General features: G+C 43.3%; 1 protein-coding gene across 6 annotated transcripts in view; it reads right to left on the bottom strand.

Annotated features, from left to right (window-relative positions):
• Window positions 1-10,209: 10,209 nt before the first annotated feature.
• The window catches only part of LOC135161293 (protein tiptop), a 124,765-nt gene continuing 114,557 nt past the window's right edge, over window positions 10,210-20,417 (bottom strand). For all 6 annotated transcript variants that reach the window (XM_064118730.1, XM_064118735.1, XM_064118732.1 and 3 more), the window contains 2 exons: window positions 18,632-18,872; window positions 10,210-17,510 (listed from right to left, as the gene is read on the bottom strand). In XM_064118730.1, the coding sequence (XP_063974800.1) occupies window positions 13,892-17,510; window positions 18,632-18,872 (3,860 nt within the window). In that variant the 3' untranslated portion in view covers window positions 10,210-13,891. The remainder of the gene's footprint in view (window positions 17,511-18,631; window positions 18,873-20,417) is intronic.

Here is a 20,417-nt window from a genome sequence, read left to right as displayed (position 1 = left end):
CTCCAATCGTTCATAATTTTGCAGAGACAATTGCCGAGGGCCTGGAATCCACCGCTCAAAATATTCTCCCTGCATGATGGCTGCAAGCCATCTCAATCCCAAGCAACAACAATCAGCGAGACCCGTCAACCCAAAGCGCCACCAATTTTCTTCCTCCCCCTTGCCCCAACCCCCATCTCTTTTGAACGTTGTTTTCCCTTATCGACAAATTTATATCGAAAAAGCCATCGTCGACGTATTTCGGTGTAGAAACTCTTCATTCGTCCTCGCGCGTTTATTCCCCCCTTCCCACCCCTCCGCCCTTCCTCATGCTCGCTGTTTTCGCAGCTTCGATTATATCTTGAAACGTCTCTTCGCAAAGCCCGAGAGGGGGACTGCGTAGGTCGTTGTCTGCTATGAAGAGCCACCTCTGTTGTAAACGTTTCGCGCGAGAAAGGGAAAGAGAAGAAGAGCGAGGAGTGAGAAGACGCGTTACGTACCTTATGAGTTCCCAACTGTGCGCGCCGCACCTCTTCCTATTCCATCGGCAATGATTTCGTCGCAATCATCTCCCCCTTTCCCACCTCCTCTCGATACTAGCATCCAAGACTACCCCTCGTACTCGCGTAATATTGGGAGAATGGCGCGACAAAACTGCCAGGCGACAAGAAAGTGAGAGAAGATGGGAGGGGGGTTGGCGGTAGCCGTCCGAGACCGACACTTTTGTCAATACAGAAGCCAGTTCCAACGTCGACAGTGGAGCTATAAAGACCACTCGTGTCACTTCCCAATGACGAAACTTTGTCGGGAATTCTCTCTCAACTGTAGCCCACTATCTCCCAAAGATTATTCGGAAAAGCTTCTTGATGACCCGAAAAGCTCTTCCAAAGACGAATTCCGTCAGAGATACTTTATTCTTAGGAAGAATTTTATCGGCTGTGTAATGCCTCCTTGGATTGTTCACTAGGGTATATTCGCGGTCAATGCCATCTAGATTAGCTAAACAAGTCCCAGATAGCACTTACCATCACGGCCCTACTCATGCGCGTCTCCCGCCCCTCCGTTGTGTTCTGAAGGACAGGGTACGAAGAGACAAGGGATAAAAATATTATTTACACAAGTGAGGATCGCGTTGGCGAGTACACTGTCGGTTATTTGCGATAGTCGAGGTGGCGATCGTTGCAGAAACCGATGAAGGTTAAACGTTGTGGTGAATTCCTCCAGTGGAATGAGATAGACGGCGGGAGGGCCAGTGAAGGGGGAGGTGATCCACGCGGGAGGCTCTCTATACGCTCCCGGTCACGACTTCTCCACGGCCGGGGCTTCCGTATTTGAATACAATGCATTATATTGTCCGCGTCATATCATATATCTCCCGAGGGGGGGTAAATAAAAAGCCGTCTCAATATTTAGACTCAACAGTGGGACAAACCCTTATTCCTCCCGCCCTCGGCGGATTCTCCCGGTTTAACGGAGAGTTACACTCGATTACTGAACCTTTCTAAATTACCAAAAGTCGAAATTACCAGTCCCAGCACTCGCGCAGAAAAATATTTCTTTCTAAAATAATTTTCCGCAATCGTTGAAAGAATCTCCCAGATTCTGAAGAACTTTTCGGTATGAAAATTGAACTGACGGTGATAGAAATATCTTGTTGTTATCAATTTTATTTATCGTGCAGTCTCAATGTTATGAATGAATATTGAAGCGAAAAAAGAACAATATAGGAAAACCTAAATAGCAGTATGTTGTCAGCCAATCCCCTGAGCTGTTGGTTAACTCGATCAGGCAAGTTTGACACTGAAATTGAAATGTAAAAAAATCCCTGTCCTATCACAATGCGTTAGCGTTCGGTATGTTGTGACGCGAGGTGTCGCTGCACAGTGTCCACCAATTATGCAAAGCGGGTGCTGGTGGCGCCCTCCTCTCAACCCCTCCCCTCCCCCATCGCGCCTATCATCACTGGCAGTCTTAATCACGTGCGCTCTCACGCTGCTGAGAATTTCTCAGCTACAACCTATGAAGACAACTCAAGTCTTTGACTCCAGAGTGTGTAACACACGTCGAGATTAATTTATCGCGTGGCAACATGGACCAATGAGGGGTGGCATTAATATTTTGCACGTGGGTGATGCGCATTGGCGAACGCCCAAAAACATCCTAAAGGCGCCTGCTGGTGGTTCATAAGCCGCTAAGTCACATGATCGAGTGTTAGAGTCGCATTCACTGTCAATGAGGTGATCCGTGATATGCCTGCCAATGGACGAAGATCGTCATCTCCCGAATCGTCTCCCCGTGGAGTGAAAATATATGAGAATGAAAGAGAGGTGGGATATGAGTGAGAGATAGCGTGGTAGATATGGTTTTGCGCTTTGGGTCGGCATTTTCCCCCCTTCGCTTGGTGCTCCCCCAGATTAACACCTATAACTCATTTCGGGGGACGTGCAGAGTCGAGCGGCGTCACTCGTAGCAACGCTATAATTGCTGACATAAATCAATTGGACCGATGAGATCATAAACTCGAGGAGAAGCGATATAAACTTGAATAACTGTTTATTGCAAATACCGCACAGGGAATTTAACGAAACTTTGACAAAATACTGTATAATCAGCTTGAATATTTTTTTAATTACTATACGGAGAGAATGTGGTGTTGTGGTTTAGGGTGGATACAGGAGGATTTTTGCGTATGTAATGGGGGATGAGATACGCGAAAAATTACCACTTGATGGAGGTACAATTATTAATGAGAATTAGCGGCGAATTTTCACCTCTTACGTTAGTTACTTTGTTGGGAAAAGGTGTCTGGACCAGAAAAAAATTTTGGAGTACCAGTATTAAGATTTTTACTCATCTTTTCATTTTTATGAGTATCCGGCCGACATCGGTAACATTCGGCTTCGGATTGACGTGAGCCGAACCATTCGACTGCGAATTCTCAATAAAATATTTTATTCGCGATCTGGTGAATTCTTTTCACCGCGAATTCCCCCAGATTGTACTTCTCATAACTACTATTTCTATCTGCATTCTGGCAGAAGTACTCCTGGAAGTCATGAGCATGTTGGGGGACAACAGCCAACAGCCAACGGGCGTCGCATCGTAGAATAATTCAAGAATGTAATACCACGTCTTTGTTCCGGTTTTTCCGTCAGCGATGGACGACTCTCGCGACAATAAGACCCCATCGAATTTCCTCTCACCCGTTGCTATTTGCCTCACTCGTGCTCTCTGAATATACACAATTTTCGGAAAGCACGTTACTTCGCGAACACAAATAACCAGCCGCGTAAAAGTACTCCCTTCCTGAACTGGCATTGTTCCAATAGTCGTCCTCGAGTCTTCTCCAGTTCCGGAACGTTTGGTTACGCTCCTCGCGTCTCTCCATATTCGAATCTATCCCGAGGGGGTATCTCGCGATTTACCCACTTTGGGTTGAATCCACGGATTAATACTATTGTCGGCGATTCTCGGGAAATGATAGAGGCTGTCCCGAAGTTGTTTCTAGAGGGCAATCGGGGTGTTCCACGTCAAAAGCCAAAATTATGAAAAATTATTGGGAAATGCATTCAATAATTTTTCGGGACAATATTTGTAACTGATAATCATCGAATTTGCCTATCAAGAAACATTTTAAATGTGTATTTGGAAAAAATATATTTTCAGAGAAGATATTATTGGTAAATATATCAATATCAGAATATATTTTCGACAATATATTTTGTCACACACATTTTTATTGAATATTTTCGTTCGTGGGGTGAAACCAATAATTTCCACGTTTCTTCAACCAACACGTCTGGTTAAAATCTCTTGTACAACACCCTAAAAAAATATTCATTCCAAATAAAATTCATCCCCCAATTTCCAGCTCCTCCTCTGAATAATTTACATTGCTAATGTATCATTGTTAGATGAATCCGTCCTCCCACTTTAACCATCGGAGTTTGAAGTAGTTCGATGGAATGAAGAATGAAGATTGCTTTAAATCCGGAGTCAGAGCTTTCACGTCTCGTTAGAATGTCCTATAATAAAGCACGCGGCACTAGTTAGGCAGCAGATCAATCTGAATATTCATACAAACGTGAATCATGTTATTCCGCGCTATGATTTATTTCATTCCCTTGACTAATTAAATTGCTCGATGACGAATAAATGACCATTGGACATTTGAACTAGTTGTGCGCCCACAGCATACGGCTTAACGGTTGGTTTATAGAAATTCTTCGGTGAAAGCGTGTGGCTTTGACTCTCGTTGGAAATTTTCAATGGAAAATCGCCAGTCGAGTTTGGCGAGGAGTTTAACTTTACCCCGTGGAATTTTAATGTTTGATTGGAATGAATGGGAAAATCTAATTGGCAATTTTCAATGATTAGAGGTTTTCAACGTCTCGCACAACGAAATTACCCCATATCAATGCAATATAATTAAATTTGATGTTTCCCAGAGTTACGCCCCACCTGCCCTCAACCTCCCCGATAAGACCCTTCACAATACCGCGTATTGTGCGGCACTTGCGTCATTTCCTCCCCCCCCCCCTCAAAACTCATAATGCTCGTCCGGCTGTTACGTCTTCACGAAAAGTTCTGTCAGTTGTTTGTTGCTCGAGTGTCTTCATGTTGTCCTTGCCCAAGATTAACCTTATCGCGTCGCGTTAAACATAAACAATACCGGTGAGCAACATTACGGGTCGCCTTTCATCGACACGATTACGCACCGCGTACTGAGAGCTCCAGAGCCGCCAACTGAACATATTTACCCGTTTGCTCTTCCTTTTCTATCAGCCTGCGAGAGATAATCCAACGGATTACGTTATTTGTCAAGTGAGTTGGCAGTAATGTAAGGAAAATTGCACGCGGCAAAATCTTTTAATTTGTGGTTTCAGTCTCAGCGATGTAACGAAAAATGCAGCGAGTGAGAAAGAGAGGGAGGGAGGGAGGGGGAGCAAGATATAGGAGCATTGTAAAGTTTTGAATAATGGGGTTGGCTTGGGCGATAGAATGACGTGTTTATAAGCGTGCGCGTGCTCGATGCGCACAACGAGAGCGGCGCTTTGAGGCCTCATAAAACAGCGGCAACCCACTGTAAATCCGCGCCGGAGAGCATGCCACAGCTCTCTGACAGATTTGTTCATCCTGTTGATCTTTTTTTTTCTTCTGTTTCTCTTCCTTGGGCAGCAAACCACCTCTTGGCTTTAACGTGCAATCATCGTGCATCATAATTGCGAGTAATTTCGTTTTTCTCTGGTCTAATAGTCTCCTTTCATCGCTTGCGTGTAAAGTGAATTTCTAAAGTCCCAATTTCCGCATATCACGAGGAAAAATAGGACCTAACACGCGTGAAAAAAGTGGTATTGCGGTACATGGAGATAAAAGGAGAAAAATTCTGGTGAATAGCATCAGGAATAAGACCCCAAACTGTCATATTTCAATAGAAACAAAAGGCCGATAAATTAGCTGATGAATTTGGTTGGAAGTTGTAGACTAATTTTTGTCAGGAAAAATGGAGAAAATTCTAGAATTTGCAATAGAAACCTTCACAGTGCGTTAATGTTGTAGGTAATTTATGAGTTCCCGCCAGTCTGGTCTGTATCAACGAAGCACGTCGTGAAATGCAAGTCATTCAACAACAATGGCTTTTTGATTTAATATAAATTATGACTTTACAAAATCCACCAATAACGAGGAAGAAATCGAAATCCTTCCCCGATATCACCAGAGTTCCCCCTTCGCTCTACTAACCCGAGCATCGATGTCATCAACAATTCTCTATGTGCCTCCAGTGGCATAAGGAATGGGTCTCACTGAACAGGACACTACCAGGCCGGTTATCGACGGCAGACACGACCGCCACAAATCTCTACTATCTACGGATCTCCAGGTTCTTGGTGACTCTCTAATGCCCCTCAACTTCCCCCGCCCTCTTCTCGCCCCTTTACGATTCCGGGATAAAAGGTGCGGGGGTGAGGCGAGTCACCGAAGTGTGGAGAGTCACCAGAGTCACACCAGTATACCATTGTATATCCCCATAAGGATAAAAGAGAGAAACGAGAGTGAGTGAGTGCAATAGCCCGCGGGTCCTGGACATTGAGGTCCACCAGAATGAGAGAAACCAGATAAAGAGACCAACGCTGAGTATAGATAGTAACTGGGGACCCTATACCTCTTACCTCCGCCAACATAAAGAACCTGAAAACGCTTGGACGTGTCCAAGACGAACTGCCCTTACGCGAGGAACGCGGATTGCACCAGAACCTTGAGTTGAAAAAAAATAAAGAGTGAGTAAGAACAGATGGATGGGAAAAGAGAGGAGCAAAGAAATGGCCCAGTGGGAGGAACCCATTGGCCATGGAGAAGTAGATACTGCGAGTCCCCAGGATTTTTCAAGAGAGGAGATTTGTGTTTGCTGGAGGGGTGGAAAGGGGCCGGGTGGAGCTCATCGAGGGACTAATCCTGTAGCAAGAATTACTGATTTTGATGGGACACCAAGAAATTCCAGATTGGCCTCACTATTTTCCCAAGACTATTCCAACAGTCTCCAAACAGACTAACGAGAGTATCGACGAGTTTAAATATCGGAATTAGGTGTGGAGAAGGGAGAGGAGAATGAGAGGACATCGGTGAGTTATACGAGTGCCTCCCCTCCTTTCGTGAAGCCGAGGGGTTAGTTTAAGAGGCCGTCGGAATCGGTAGCTGTTTTATTTTCTTCTCTCCGCTCCATAAGATCGCATTCTTTACGACCCATTAGACGAATTCATTACCGGTCCGGGTAAGAGCGGGGAGAAGGGAGAGTCTGGGCTTCGTCTTTTTTTTAGATCTCACGCCCTTTAGTGTACTCCGAGGACCCAGCGCGCGCGGTCTTTTTGCGAGAGGATTTGTAGACGAAATGAAATGACTTTGATGGTTTTTTTGAGATATTGATTCTTCGAGTGGATGAGACGAGAGGGCTTGGATTTTGAAGGGAGTGGATTCTTCTAGTGATAAAGGTATTCTTTAGAATTGTCATCGCTCAATATGACGTGGTATTAGTCCTTAATCATCTCACCTGGAAGGGCCCCACGACTATTGCGAGACTGATTGCGCGCTCCGTCCATAACATTTGAATTCCCCGCCCTGATTACGACCATGTGGTAATTACATTAGCCGATGAGGAATCAGTCTTTCCCAAGAAGTCAGCATACATCCTACCTGATGAATAAACTTTCGATTTCTTCAATAAGATGGAACGGATAGTCCTGTTCGCGCGTCACATTGGAATTCCCCATCTCGACTATGAATTGTCGCAACGATAATGGGGAAAAACGCTCTGCCGAATGTGTAAAAATCATCTAAATAAATCAACTCATACTATTTAATAATAAAATAGTCTAGCTTTTGCAATCCATCCAATAGACCATGATCTACATGTTAACGCAAGTAGTAAATATCGATGAATGTTGCTATTCTCGGGCATTATCAACCTTTTGTTAAATGCGGGAATTTTCCTCTAATGGATGCAACACACACCAACCTCTCAAGAGTCCCTGTCCTTCCGTTTCTCCCGATAATTTGAATATCGTGCTCTCGGGTAAAGCTTCAGGCTTCTCCATAAGTGCGGAAGGAATTTACGAGCACCCGAGGCGCTGGCAGGGCCCGCAGAAGCCCCAACTGAGCACGAGTTGTTGGCTGAAGGTAACTATGAAAACCAGGAGAATACGAAGGGCATGGAAAATAATGTGTGCGAGAGAGTGAGAGAGAGAGACAGAGATAGTTGTGAATATCCTTGGTATATACGTTAGGGGTCTGTATCAATTCATTAGCGCATTACGGTTAAAATAAAAGTATCTGCGTATCTGCGGCATGCGGCGTGTATTTCTTATGAGGAGAACGAGATGCGACCGGTTTTGTGCGCTTCGGCCCTCAACAACCTCCCCCTTGTGTTACCTTACCTGTGCACACCTCCACACCTCTAACCGTGCAGCCAGTCAGCCGTGGAGGTCGACTTGACCTTCACCGTGATTTGCCAGTATCGATGGTACCTGCTCACCACATCATACAGAACAAAATTCTGGTCTGGTGAGGTTAAGGGTGCGGTGAGCATTACTCGTTATTCAGATTAAGCTAATTCATGGTAACTCGGAGTAAACATTGGCTACACGATCGACTAAATGATTTTCTGGAATTCGAGAGATTATTTCTGTTGATTTCGGAGGGAGATTGGAGATACTGGTGGTGCAGTCAATTGTGGAGATCATATGCGGTTGGGGAGGATCTTATCCGTATATAAATAAACATAACATCTGAAATCGATTTAATATTAGGGAAGGATAATGTGGAGAATTATCGTGCTGTATGAAGATCTCGGAGTCGCGCTAGAAATCGATTTTCTATCGATTTATCACGGTGATCGAAGTTTATGGGGAGCATATCTGGTCTAATCTTCATGGCGCGTGCCAATCGTCGTGAACGTTGGACTGGAAATGATCAGCTTAAAGTTCTCGTGTACATTTTTAGTTATTTCCATCGATTTCTGGAAATAATCAATCGATACTGTGTCATTGTATTTGGTAGGGCGCGTTGACAGTGGAATTGTTTTTGGGATAGATCCACAGGTCTATAAGGACGTACGAAGATTACAATCATTCACTTGGGGGCCGTGAGAGGTTCATAATTTGCCGCTATCAAACGTTCTTATCAAATATAAAAACGAATTAAATTCAATACTGGTGAGGTTAGGGCTGGGTGTGGTGAGCTGGTTAGTCAGATGAAACTAATTCATGATAACTTGGGAGATAAAAATTTTGTACACGATCGATGCAATGATTTTGTGGAATTCCAGGGAATATTCCTGTTGATTTCAAAGTGAGATTAGACATACTGTTGGTTATAGTTGGGTATTATAGGTGCAGTCAATTGCGAAGACCATATGCGGTTGGGGTGTATTTACATAAGCTTATGTTTGTCATTGAATTGAGACTCAGCTGGAAATGCTTCTGAGTTACCTTAACCTCAATCTGCGGAATCGAATTACAGGAAAAACCGACGCTTAATGATCACGAGATATCGTTATCGGTCTACACATTTTCAGTAAGAGGAATCGTGATTAGTTTTTGTAGCAATTGAATTCGTAATTCCCTTGGAACTTCAGTTTTTTGATGATGGTCACGTGACATTCGTATTTCTATAAATAGAGAAATACCGTATTTTACGTGATGACGTGCGTGGGCCAAGATGAGCTCGAATGCAGCTTATGAATCAATCGCTATGTTAATTTGGAGTCTAGACAATATTTGTTGATCTCTGCGTTGAATGAATTAATTACATGTTTAAAATATTTATCTATTCATAAGTCAAATTATCTTAACCAGGGGTGCCGCCATATTGGAAGGTACTGTCGGTGGCGCCGTTGGTTTGTAAATTGGGCGCCAAAGCCTCTCAGTGGAAAAAATGATTAGCTCTGTAATGTTTTTGTATTAATTAAAGGGTTGAAAATAATAACGGGAAAATTCCGAAAAAATTATTCACCGAATTTGAATGCAATTCCTGAAGAGAGTCCCTTATTATCTTGAACCTCCAACAATCACCAACTCAATGTTACGATCAACTGTTTAAACTCAAGCTAATGAAGTTCGTAAACCCGAATTTTTCACATTTTGGTTTGTATCACCTCTTCAATTTTTTTTTTACCTTGAAACTAAAGCCATCAGCACCACATGGCCCTATCAATTCAATCCACTCTCTTATCACTTCTCAAGTATCCCCATAAATACAACCATTATCATTAATTATGATAGCAAATTCTTGAAGAAATATCCCGCAAGAAATACGAACCAATTATTATATTCCTTAAATCTGCTATCCTTAGCTATCTCGTTGTTGATGAGGCAGAATGTCAATAAACATGTCACATAACAATCGTGAAAGAAATGTACTGGTGGGTGTGACACTGATAATCCCAGTACATATAGACGGAATATATATTTTCCAAAAGCCATGTGGAAACGTGGGCCGAATTTCGGGCGTTGTAAATTCCCTGACTTTTTTTTTATTCCAGCTATAAGAGAGTCAATGGTGTCACCAGAATATTCTGTCAGGTTAAGTTTTTTATTTTCCCCTGTTGTGGCATTCCTTTTATATGCTGAAGATAGGAAGATGTAAGGATCAATGCAGCAACTCGTAGGCGGACAATTCAGGGATTTTTCATGGAGATTTTTCATTTCGTTGTAATGAAGTAGACAAATGGGCTTTGAATATAGTTTATAACATATATATTTATTTGAGCTTTAATTGCATTTTAAAATACAACCGAAATAATTAAATAATGACAAATCTCGTAAAAGGGTTTCAAGAGTTTTTTTTTCGCGTATACATGATGCATATCTTTGTGGATTTTTTTCTTTCTCGTTTACGAGGTTATAATTTTAATTTTCTTGTAAGTTTTGTTTTCTGAGAGCGCACGATATTTCAATCTGTTGTGAATTTTTAAATATTTTTTTTGCATTTTTCCATCAATTTTTTTTACCTTCATTTTTACTTTATCAATGTGGATGAATCGTCAAATCTCGCGTTTTTTCATTTTATAATCGCTCAGTACCACGTGGGATTAATCTTCGATCATCACACACAATATTATTATTATTTTTATTATGTTGATAAATACTTTAAAAGTCCGCGATGAAAGAATTAGAGTTACAAGGAATACGTATACAAGTGTTTTTTTCTTATTATTTCCTTTATTTTTATTTATTTCATCTAGATTTTTGTTTAATCGTATCAACGAAGTTTTACAATATTCTCGCTACTCCGCTGATTCGATCACACTCTCTCCTCATTCATTCCATCAATTTTTTAAATTTAATATTTTGTTTTTTTTTTTTACTACAAATAGCATTGCTCTCTACATGAATCACCCAACCTAATTATCTGAAATCATTCACTCACGGCCGCCCTTTTATTCACGCAAATATCACTTTTCGTCATCTTTTCATTGATTTATATGTATAATAATTTCAATTCAATATACACAGTATTTTGTTTTATTTTTTCCGCCATAATTCGAATGATAATTAATGACAATATTTTACACGTAATGACACGCATTGGCTCGACCTGGCGCAATAAATATATTTAAAAAAACAAATAAAATTTACAAATCATCTATTACGACATTATCTAAAGTATCTCACGCATATCATTATTCTCGCCTTAAATACCCAATGAAGTGAAAAAAAAAATTATGAGACCGTGAATTAAATTAACGGTATTCAATATCTAAGATTATGAAAATCGGTTTATTGCACCGCGTGTGTGGCGCACTCATCTTTTCTCGTCATTCTCATTCCTCTCCCCCTTTTTTTAAATATTTCTTTTGTGGTACTTTTTGCGGTTTCGTATATTATTTCTGGTGAGATTGTGTCAGAGCTGACGGAAATGTAAATCATTTCTCGTATTTTCAGTTTGGAAAAGCGAGGGGCTACTGATTCCTGAAGTCATGACAAGATCTATAATAAAATTAAATCGAATGAGACTGATTTGGCAAATTGGAATTTCTCGCCTGGAATATGAACATAGGGCTCATTTCGATTTTTTCATCTACCCCAATCACTAATTTAGAACTAATGAAATCATCGAGTCACTCATTCATTGGAAAAAGCAGTCTCTCGATGGAGGAAAATGTTGCTGTAATAATTTGGACATTTGTATCGACTCCAACATAATCTCACACATCAATAAAGAGATTCTGTACAAAGGGTGAGCGCTAATTTTTAATCTATTCCTAATAATCTACCTTACTCTAAGGTGGTATACATACGTTCGACCGTTACGACAGGTGTGTTAAAAAGCATCATCTATTCACGGTCGACATAACCATCTCTTTGTCACAGTCGCTATTCTTAATTTTCAACTTTGTTGCGTGAGTGAATTTTTTTTATTTAATATTTTTTTTTCCTCGATATTTTTTCTCTCCGGTCAAAGTTAAATTGCTTAAGTATTCTTTTATTATAAACATCACAAACGTTGGCCGCGTGCCGGAGTCACATGAGCATGTGGTCTCGTCACAGTTGCCGCGAGATATGGTGGCATCACAATTAATTAACGCACTTCCAACTCGTCGATTACGGACATGCGCACATGCACACAATTATCTTTTCTCTACATTGTCTCATTCTGTCTTCCCTCAGCTATTAATTTTGTAACCCGCGTTTAGCAAAAATGTGGATTTTCTCAAGTTTATCTTCCCATCCTCTGTAAAAATCATTAGTTTAAACTGTGATTGGTACGCAAGGAAAAAAGTTGATGAAAGATTACAGAGCAAATCGAGCAATCGGGTGACACAGCCAATTTTCAATACTTCATCGTATATCGGGGAAAAAAATTTTTGATTCCTCAAACAATTATCCCAGTGATCGCAAATGATTGCTCTATATTTCATTTAAGTTTCTTATTGAGAAAATAATTTTTTACTGAACGCGTCTGATAGAAATTCGATGACAATCTCTCGTACAGTATAATTTGCCACGATTTGCTAGGTAATATTGAGCCAACTTTTCTCTTCGTGTAGGTTTTAGTGGGTAGACGGGTACTCGAAGTGACAAGGAACTTGAATTCGTGCTCAAATGCAATTAGGTATATTTCGTTATATTAAAGAGACTGAACTACCGTCTTCATGATGACACTTTAAGAAATTCAATGATGAAGGGGTTTTCCGCTATGTGGATGAGTTCATCAGATGGATTTAATAGATGGAGGACACTGGTACAAATTTTGGGTAAAATTCATTGCATAATTTTAGGAAAGTTTTACTTGTTCGCAGTTTTGCCGAAATTTCAAAAGATTTTATCAATGAAAATGAATGGAAACTAGCAGCTGACAAGTGATAGAATTTCAGTACGAACAAAACAAGTTTTAAAAAATTCAAGTTATTTGAAGCAACTCTCGTCTGTCTACATGCAAATTTGGAAGTTCACTGAGTTATTATCGAAATTTAAAAATTTCGTTACTTTTTTTTCTAACTGCTGGGTTATCAGTTAAAAGCTAACTTATCACATTTCCAAATCCATTCAGATGAAATATCTAAACCAAGGGCTTAATGCATTTACCAAATGATATTGCTATAAAAAGTAAATAATTCACCAAATCAGTCGTTCAATTCATACACATCCTGCTAGCCCCAAACCCCTCAGATATCCCAACGAGGATAGAGAAAATGAAATAATATGTAAACAACTCACTAAATGAGAATACAAAGAAAAGATGAGCGCAAAACAGCCACTCTAGCCAGTTCTCTCTCCAACTGTATTTCTCACCGAACCGGGCAAACTAAAATTCTCTCCACTCTACAATTATACTAGTTGAGCCAATACACGCTAATTGTGTTTGAACTCGACCAAGGAATGACAAGACGCGTCACGTCATGCGCCGGAGACAATCGAAAGAGTGAATCAAGTGTCATAAATTCATGTGAAGGAATCAGGGATTTCGTAGAAATGCCATTAGTCTGGATTAATTTGTCAATGGAATGGACGTTTCCAAACAAAATAAGTAAGAAAACTATCAAATATCATTATTTCTACTAATGCTCGGATTGGAAACGATTCCTTCACATCAATTTTCTATTATGCTAATGATTGAGAGCCTCAAATGTCATAATGTTCTTCTATTTCGCTGCGTAATTGGCTGTCTAATACTCCCGTTGTAAATAACAATGAAACCATTCAACGTGACGTATCAATCGAATCAATCTTTCGATCATCGACACCTTGACGCGACAATGATTAAACGGAGGAGGGAGATGGGGGAGGTAGGAATAAAGGAGAAAGATGTGTGAGGGGAAGATCTATCTATTCGACTACTTTCCATCCTCATACGCAGTCGGGTTTACACTATAGATACAATTTATGTACAAACTGCGCCGCTACTTGCGGCACTCAGACTATACGTATTTGCTAGACAATTGTTTCGCTAGCTCCGTATACTTGAGAAACTTTGAGTGAGGGCTCTCCTCGAGAGGGGAGGCCGAGGGTTGAGATGGGCTGCCATTTACCTGTTGTATAGGTGGTGACTTATTATGCTGTGAGCTCGGTGGTGATGCAGCGCTGTGACTTGCCCCGGACGATGATTGAGCAGCAACCGCAGCAGCGGCTGCAGCAGCCGCTGCTGCTGCAGCTGATCTACCGATTGTCAGGGGATCCGGAATGACGCCGTCTTTAACAAAATGCATCTTCGACAGATGATGCCTGTAGGCACCTTTCGATATGAAAGGTGTATCGCAGAACGCACACTTCATGATCGAGTCAGCAGTGACAACGGCATCGTTGCACGCCCAACTGAAGGCTAGAATGGCACCTGGTGTTGGACCACCACTTTGGCCAGAACCCCCGGAGCTCGCACTACCACTAGTGGTAATATTTTGACCACTGCTCCCTGCCGATCTTGAGCTTCCAGATCCACTGGGTACTCGGGTTTCAGTCTTGTCACAGAGTTTTTGCAGAGCTGCCAGGGGATGGCTACTAGTCTTGCGACTTTGGGAGTCGGAATTGGCGTTAGGACCTGTGCCACCTCCTGAGAGGCTATCGAACATCGAGGAGAGGGCGCCAAGGCTGCTGGATGCTTTAGTGTCCGGGGTACCTCGAGGAGTTACAGAACGATCACTACTGGCTGGACTACTCGTGCTATTTCGGCAGGGACTTCTTGATGGTGGTACCGGTGTTTGATCGTGCTGGCTCGGTGGTCTTGGGGTCGAAGGATTCACCTGGGGTGATGCCACTTCCCTAGCCTCATCAGTGCCCTCATGGATTCGAGAGTGGCAATTGTAAGAGGGTGATGTTGCTTCATCCTCCCTGGTATCGTCTACTAGCTCTTTCTTCACCACCACGTCTCGAGGGGCTTGAGGATCGTCCTCGTTGGTTATTGACTGCTCACCATCATCATCGTGTGGCTCCTTCTTGACGACAACAGACTCTTCATCACCGGATTCTTCAGGGAGTGAGTGACGACTAGGTGTTGTACTCTGCTTATCGGGTGTCGATCGTTGACGATGCGACGATGTCGATAATCTATCATGACTCATGGATAGGTCCATACGTCTTTCCGGTGTCAGTGTATCTGTCCGATTACTACCTCTCTCCGATATCGAACTCGATTCACTCCCACTTCGCTCCCGCCTCGCAGCATTCGCTGAGTTGTAGTGCTGCTGCTGATAATTTCGTAGTAAATTCATCGTTTGCGGATCAACGAGAGGTTTTGTGTAATCTACACTCTCATCGATGCCCAAACGCTTGAGAATACTTGAGCCTATCGGTGCTCCCGGCTGGGCTTGATGTAATCCAGGGGTTCCGTGTCTCACTCGTGAGTCAAAACTCTTCTCAATGAGTTTTTCAATCGCATTGAGTACAGAAGGTGAGGAAGTAGTGTTTGTTGTTTCATTGACACTAGCGGTTGGAGCTTCTTTACCCGGTGTTGTCGCATCACTCGCTGAAGACGGTGATCGATGATGCCTCGAGGATACCGATGATGTCTCCTCATTTACGCTCTTTCGACCGCTCTCAGTGAGGACTTGAGTCATATGATTTGACATCAACGCATTCTTAAGAAAATTTCGTTGATTAACACCCACTGCTCCCGATCCTATGCACTGGCGTATATGCTCAACAAATACCGTGGTTTCTATTTTATCACCACATTTTTCACACGTTATTCTACCAGCGTGTTTGCCAAGACTGTGAGCAAGTCCCGCCACAGAATCACCATTCTTGAATTCATTCTGTGCTCGCTCAAGCTCTAGAAGTTTTCGCACCGGCAAGGATTTCTTTCTCTTTTCTCGAGTCTGCCTTCGTCGCCCTCCGCTCTCAGTTATTGAGCGCATAATGTGCTCCTTATAGTGAGAGTTCTTTACCATGTGATTACTGAGTTCCTTCAATGAACTGAAGGCCTGATCACAAACTTTGCAAGTTAGAACAGCGCTCACGTGACTACTGGTGGCCCCACCAGGGGGACCACTGGTGTTGCCTCCATGTGGGCCGCCTCCAGCTCCTGGAGGTAATCCTGGACCACCTGTAGCTCCACCTGTAGACCCAATTCCCGCAGAGCCACCACCACTTCCACCTTTACTATCGTCTGACGATTTCCAGGAGATGATTTGCTCCTGAGATATGATGTTAGTATAATGCTGTGTCTGCTGCATGTGAGACGTCATTTCAGCGAGTGATCGGAAGCTTTGACCACACCACATACACTTGAGTATCTGCCTTGTTTGTTCAGCACCCTTACCCAACCATACATCCTGTCCACGTACTAATTTCCGAGGGAGAGGCATCGTTTCCTTGATGAGAAGGTTCAATTCAGATGGACTTTGTTTACTACTTGGTGTCGCATTACCTCCCTGGGATTGAGGTGGTTGATGGGAGGGCTGCTGCTGCTGCTGAGGGATTGACGATATCGAGGGTGGCTGTAATCCCGAAGGTGGCATATTAACAGGCATATTAACACCACAGTGTTTCGCCTCTTTCATGTGCGTCGTCATAGCAGCCAACGTTGGGAAACTTTGTTTGCACCATACGCATTTAAGTACATCCTTCGCTTGATCGGCGCCTTTGTTGAGCCAGTGAGACTGCCACGCACTGTGTCGACTTCCCGATGCTCCACTTGGATTGTTACCGCTGGAGTTACCACCCGAGCCACCTGATGACGACCTGTAGAGCTCATCACCACCGAGTTTGCTGAGTTCACTCATCTTCTCAAGTGCTTTGGTCGCTTCACTGGGTTGATAGGATTTGTCCATCACAGGTGGTTTCATTTTGCCATTCCATAATTGATGGGCATCTACACTGGGTGTGCTCTTCGGTGATAATTGTTGTTGACTAGTAGCCGCTGCAACAGCTGCAGCGAAATACGGTAGGTGCGAAGCGACAACTGGAGAACTCCACGGTGATACAACGGGTGGTCGCCCAAAAGCATTAGCCGGCGAATCCTGATGGGGCGGGGCAATTGATCCTAGGCGAGAGGATTTTCTCGGTGGTGGCGGAGGGGACTCATCCTCGCGAGAGGGTCGCTTTCTACTCGACACTGAAAGGTCCAGCGGTCCGTTATTTGTTTCATTCGAAGATGAAGGGGTTGGAGGTTTGCTGAGGTTTAGAATTTGCTCGTCATCGTCTTCATCAGCGGATGATGCCTTCCGCGTACTAAAGTCCAAGACTACAGGTAGGGGTGTTGCGGTCGGTGAGATTTCTCCAGTACTCGCGGGGGATACGAGGATACCGGGGGTCGCGGCGGGTGGTGAACAGGATGATGACACCAGTGGTGACACTGATCCTCTGGCCGATAGGGGTGAGTGACCCAAAAGAAATCTCTGGTGTGTTTGTTGGATGTAGGCTGCCATAACCGCAGCTGAGTGGGAGGGCAGTAGGGGATGACTACCGAGGGGTACAGGCACAATGCTGCTCGGACTAATTGGACTCGGGCTGCTGCGAGTTGCCTGAGGTGGGGGACTTCCGGCTGCTGGACCGGATGATTCCCGTGAATCCCTTGAAGGACAACGCGGACTCATTGGCTCCCTACAAGCAAAATAAACATTGCATGGTTATATCTTCGATTTATTGCATCAAATAATTGATGAACATATATGTTCACAGAATACTGTAAACAGCAATGGTGAATAATTAATGCACCACTAAAGAAACTTTAGAATGAATTCATTTTTATTATGATGTAAAGGCTCGAATTTACGAAAAACCAAAATTCATTGTATTTCGATTTCCGATGAATTGCCATTTAAAACATAAATCCTTATCATGAGCCTCAGTTATATACAACTCGATAATTGGGCATTGCCTAACTAAATCTATGACACTTGTTAAATTATTCTAGTAATGAAAATTTCTCTACTATTCTATCTCTCTCATCATGAAAACTAACAAATAATCACTGAAGTCAGTGAAAATATTATAACTGCAATGCAAACTGAACTTAATCAAGTTAGATTATTGTTATGTACCTGTTAAATCTACGAGGAGCGTAGTTGCTGGATACAAATAGTAACACGTGAATATAATTTGACGAAACAACACGCAGGTTCTAAACCTGTGAACGGCTCGCTCGTAACTGACTCCTCTGACTGAATACTGAATGCGTGCAGCGAGATGAAAGGGGACCACCGGTACGCATGCAGGGGAAGTTTTTGGGGCTGAGGCGAGACGTAGTAGGGAAGCGGAACGTGTACTAGGTACTCAAGTGAGGGTGTGTAGGTAGTGGGAGCTGGGGCGGAGGAGGGAGGGGGAACGATGAAAGCGAGAGAGAAATAGAGAGAGCGAGAGAGATATACATATACCCTGCCGACAGAGCGGGATTACGGGGAGAGTAGAATGAACACGCGCCTATCTCTATTAGCCGAATGACGCCGCGACAACCGCCTATGTGATATCGGGCTCGTTTATCCCCGTTTACACGACGAAAACTCACCGACGATTTGTTGGCGATCAAACAAAATTTGAGAACGGTTTAGACGGCTCGAGAGAGGTTTCTTCAAAGCAACACCGGCTCTTCAATTTACAACTGTTTCTGCTTTTATTTACAAGTCATATTTGAACGTTGATATCACAGCCAAGGTAGGTTATGTGGAAGAGAAGGTAAGCAGATGACGCAGGTGAAAAATAAGATGCTGAAATATGAGCAATACCTGTCGGGTGGTCCTGTATCTCTCAGGGCAGTAGGATTTAACCTCATCGACGCTGATGGTGGTGGAGTTGATGGGCTCTGTTCAGAATCATCGTCATCAGTTCCATCGACTTCGTCATCATCCTTGGCAACTGGTGGACAGCCTCTTTCACTAGGACTACTTGGTCCATCTTCATCCACGCAGTCACCCTCCTCAGCCTGGAGTTCTGTTCCGGGACCTGTACCTTCGACGCCGTCCTCCCCTGAAATCATAATCAAAGTCGTGGAGCCATTAATGACATGAAATTAATGACATCTCTATTCACCTCTTCGCGTCATTTTTGGAATAGAAATTGTGGATGGCGATGACAATTGTTTCAGCCACCGCTAACCTGAAAGACCGAAGGAAATTCAAACGATCGACGTGGGGCTAGAGCCTTTCCAAGTATGAAACACCGGCAAGCAACAGAGGGTACATATTTAGTGCATACCCATCCCCCTCCCCCAACCCAACTCAGAATTGATATAAAGGTACTGATGGTGAATGTAACAATGACGCTATCGCTTCATTTATCAGCCTTTCGAAGCACTGTCGACGTGATCTCCGTTTCCGGTCGACATCTCTAACCAGGTAGTTGGTGAGAGTCTACGGGGATGCATCAAGTAACATAGCCAACGATGCCAGTAGCCTCCATTGTTAGGGCATGAAGGACTTCCGTCACGAAGGCATTATGAATTTTAATCAAATCGTTCTCCATTTCAAACCTTTCACCATTCACAATTCTCTCTGGTCTACTTGTTGTCAAACATCTTCATGAAGACCATCCGACGTGGTGGAGTTTTTCCTCCATCCTAACCGTTATTTCAGTTCACGAAGATCAAGACTACCTTCTGATATACTTTCAACGGGTGGTGAATGCAAATAAGCACATCAATGTTTATCGATAGAATGATATAAGGAATGCACAATAGTTCGAGAAGGTTGCATGAAGGAATGAGGAGAGAGACAAAGGAATACGACAACACGAATTCAACCCGGACCCACCGAACCTGTGATCGAATCCCCCTTTCCCTGGAGATACGCATATAACGTGAAAAAAAAATCCGCCATCTTGAATTGGGAGTATGTCCTTAACGTGGAGAATGAAAAAGGGAGTGTCGTTATTGCACGGGTAACCTCCTAGCAGTGGTGAGGATGCCGGACCCTACCTGAGAGGGAGGATGGTAGCAAATGCAACTTCCAGTGAATGTATGTAAGGTCGATGTCTACTCGGGTGGGGACGGCCACAACGTATCCAGACGTCCTCCTACCTTGCCAACTGGCCAACCAAATGATCGTTTGTTCGCGGGCTTCACGTACGAAAGAAGGGGGATAGGAAAAGGAGATCGCACATTGATCCGTCGGAACATCGGCAACTAATTACGCAGATTTATGTCCCCATTGTCCATTGTCTTCTGGTGACCAAGAGAGGTAAAGCCATATGGATGAATGTGTGCGTTAGGATATACCTTGAGCGATACTTTCCTCTCGCTGTGTGAATACAGGGGTGGGGTGAGGAGTGCAAGAATACGAAGAAGATGGGAATGGAGGGAAGGACAACAGACGATGTGCAGGGCAAACCGAGGGATTGGGAAGGCTTGGGATGCAACAACGTTGTGAAGGGGAAACAGTAGAACTCGTGAAACCAGGGCGGACCACCAGCAGACACAGCCCCGCCCGCTCCTGATATCGTCTCTTCGAGCTCATACTTCTGTCCTTCTCTCGTGTCATTGGATTTTTATTTTCATCTTTTGCTTTCACCGTTGTC

This window comes from Diachasmimorpha longicaudata, chromosome 4 (assembly GCF_034640455.1).
Source record: "Diachasmimorpha longicaudata isolate KC_UGA_2023 chromosome 4, iyDiaLong2, whole genome shotgun sequence".
In the NCBI taxonomy this organism is placed as follows: Eukaryota; Metazoa; Arthropoda; class Insecta; order Hymenoptera; family Braconidae; genus Diachasmimorpha; species Diachasmimorpha longicaudata.
The sequence above is the reverse complement of the archived record's forward strand: the minus strand, read 5'-3'. Positions and strand labels throughout refer to the sequence as shown.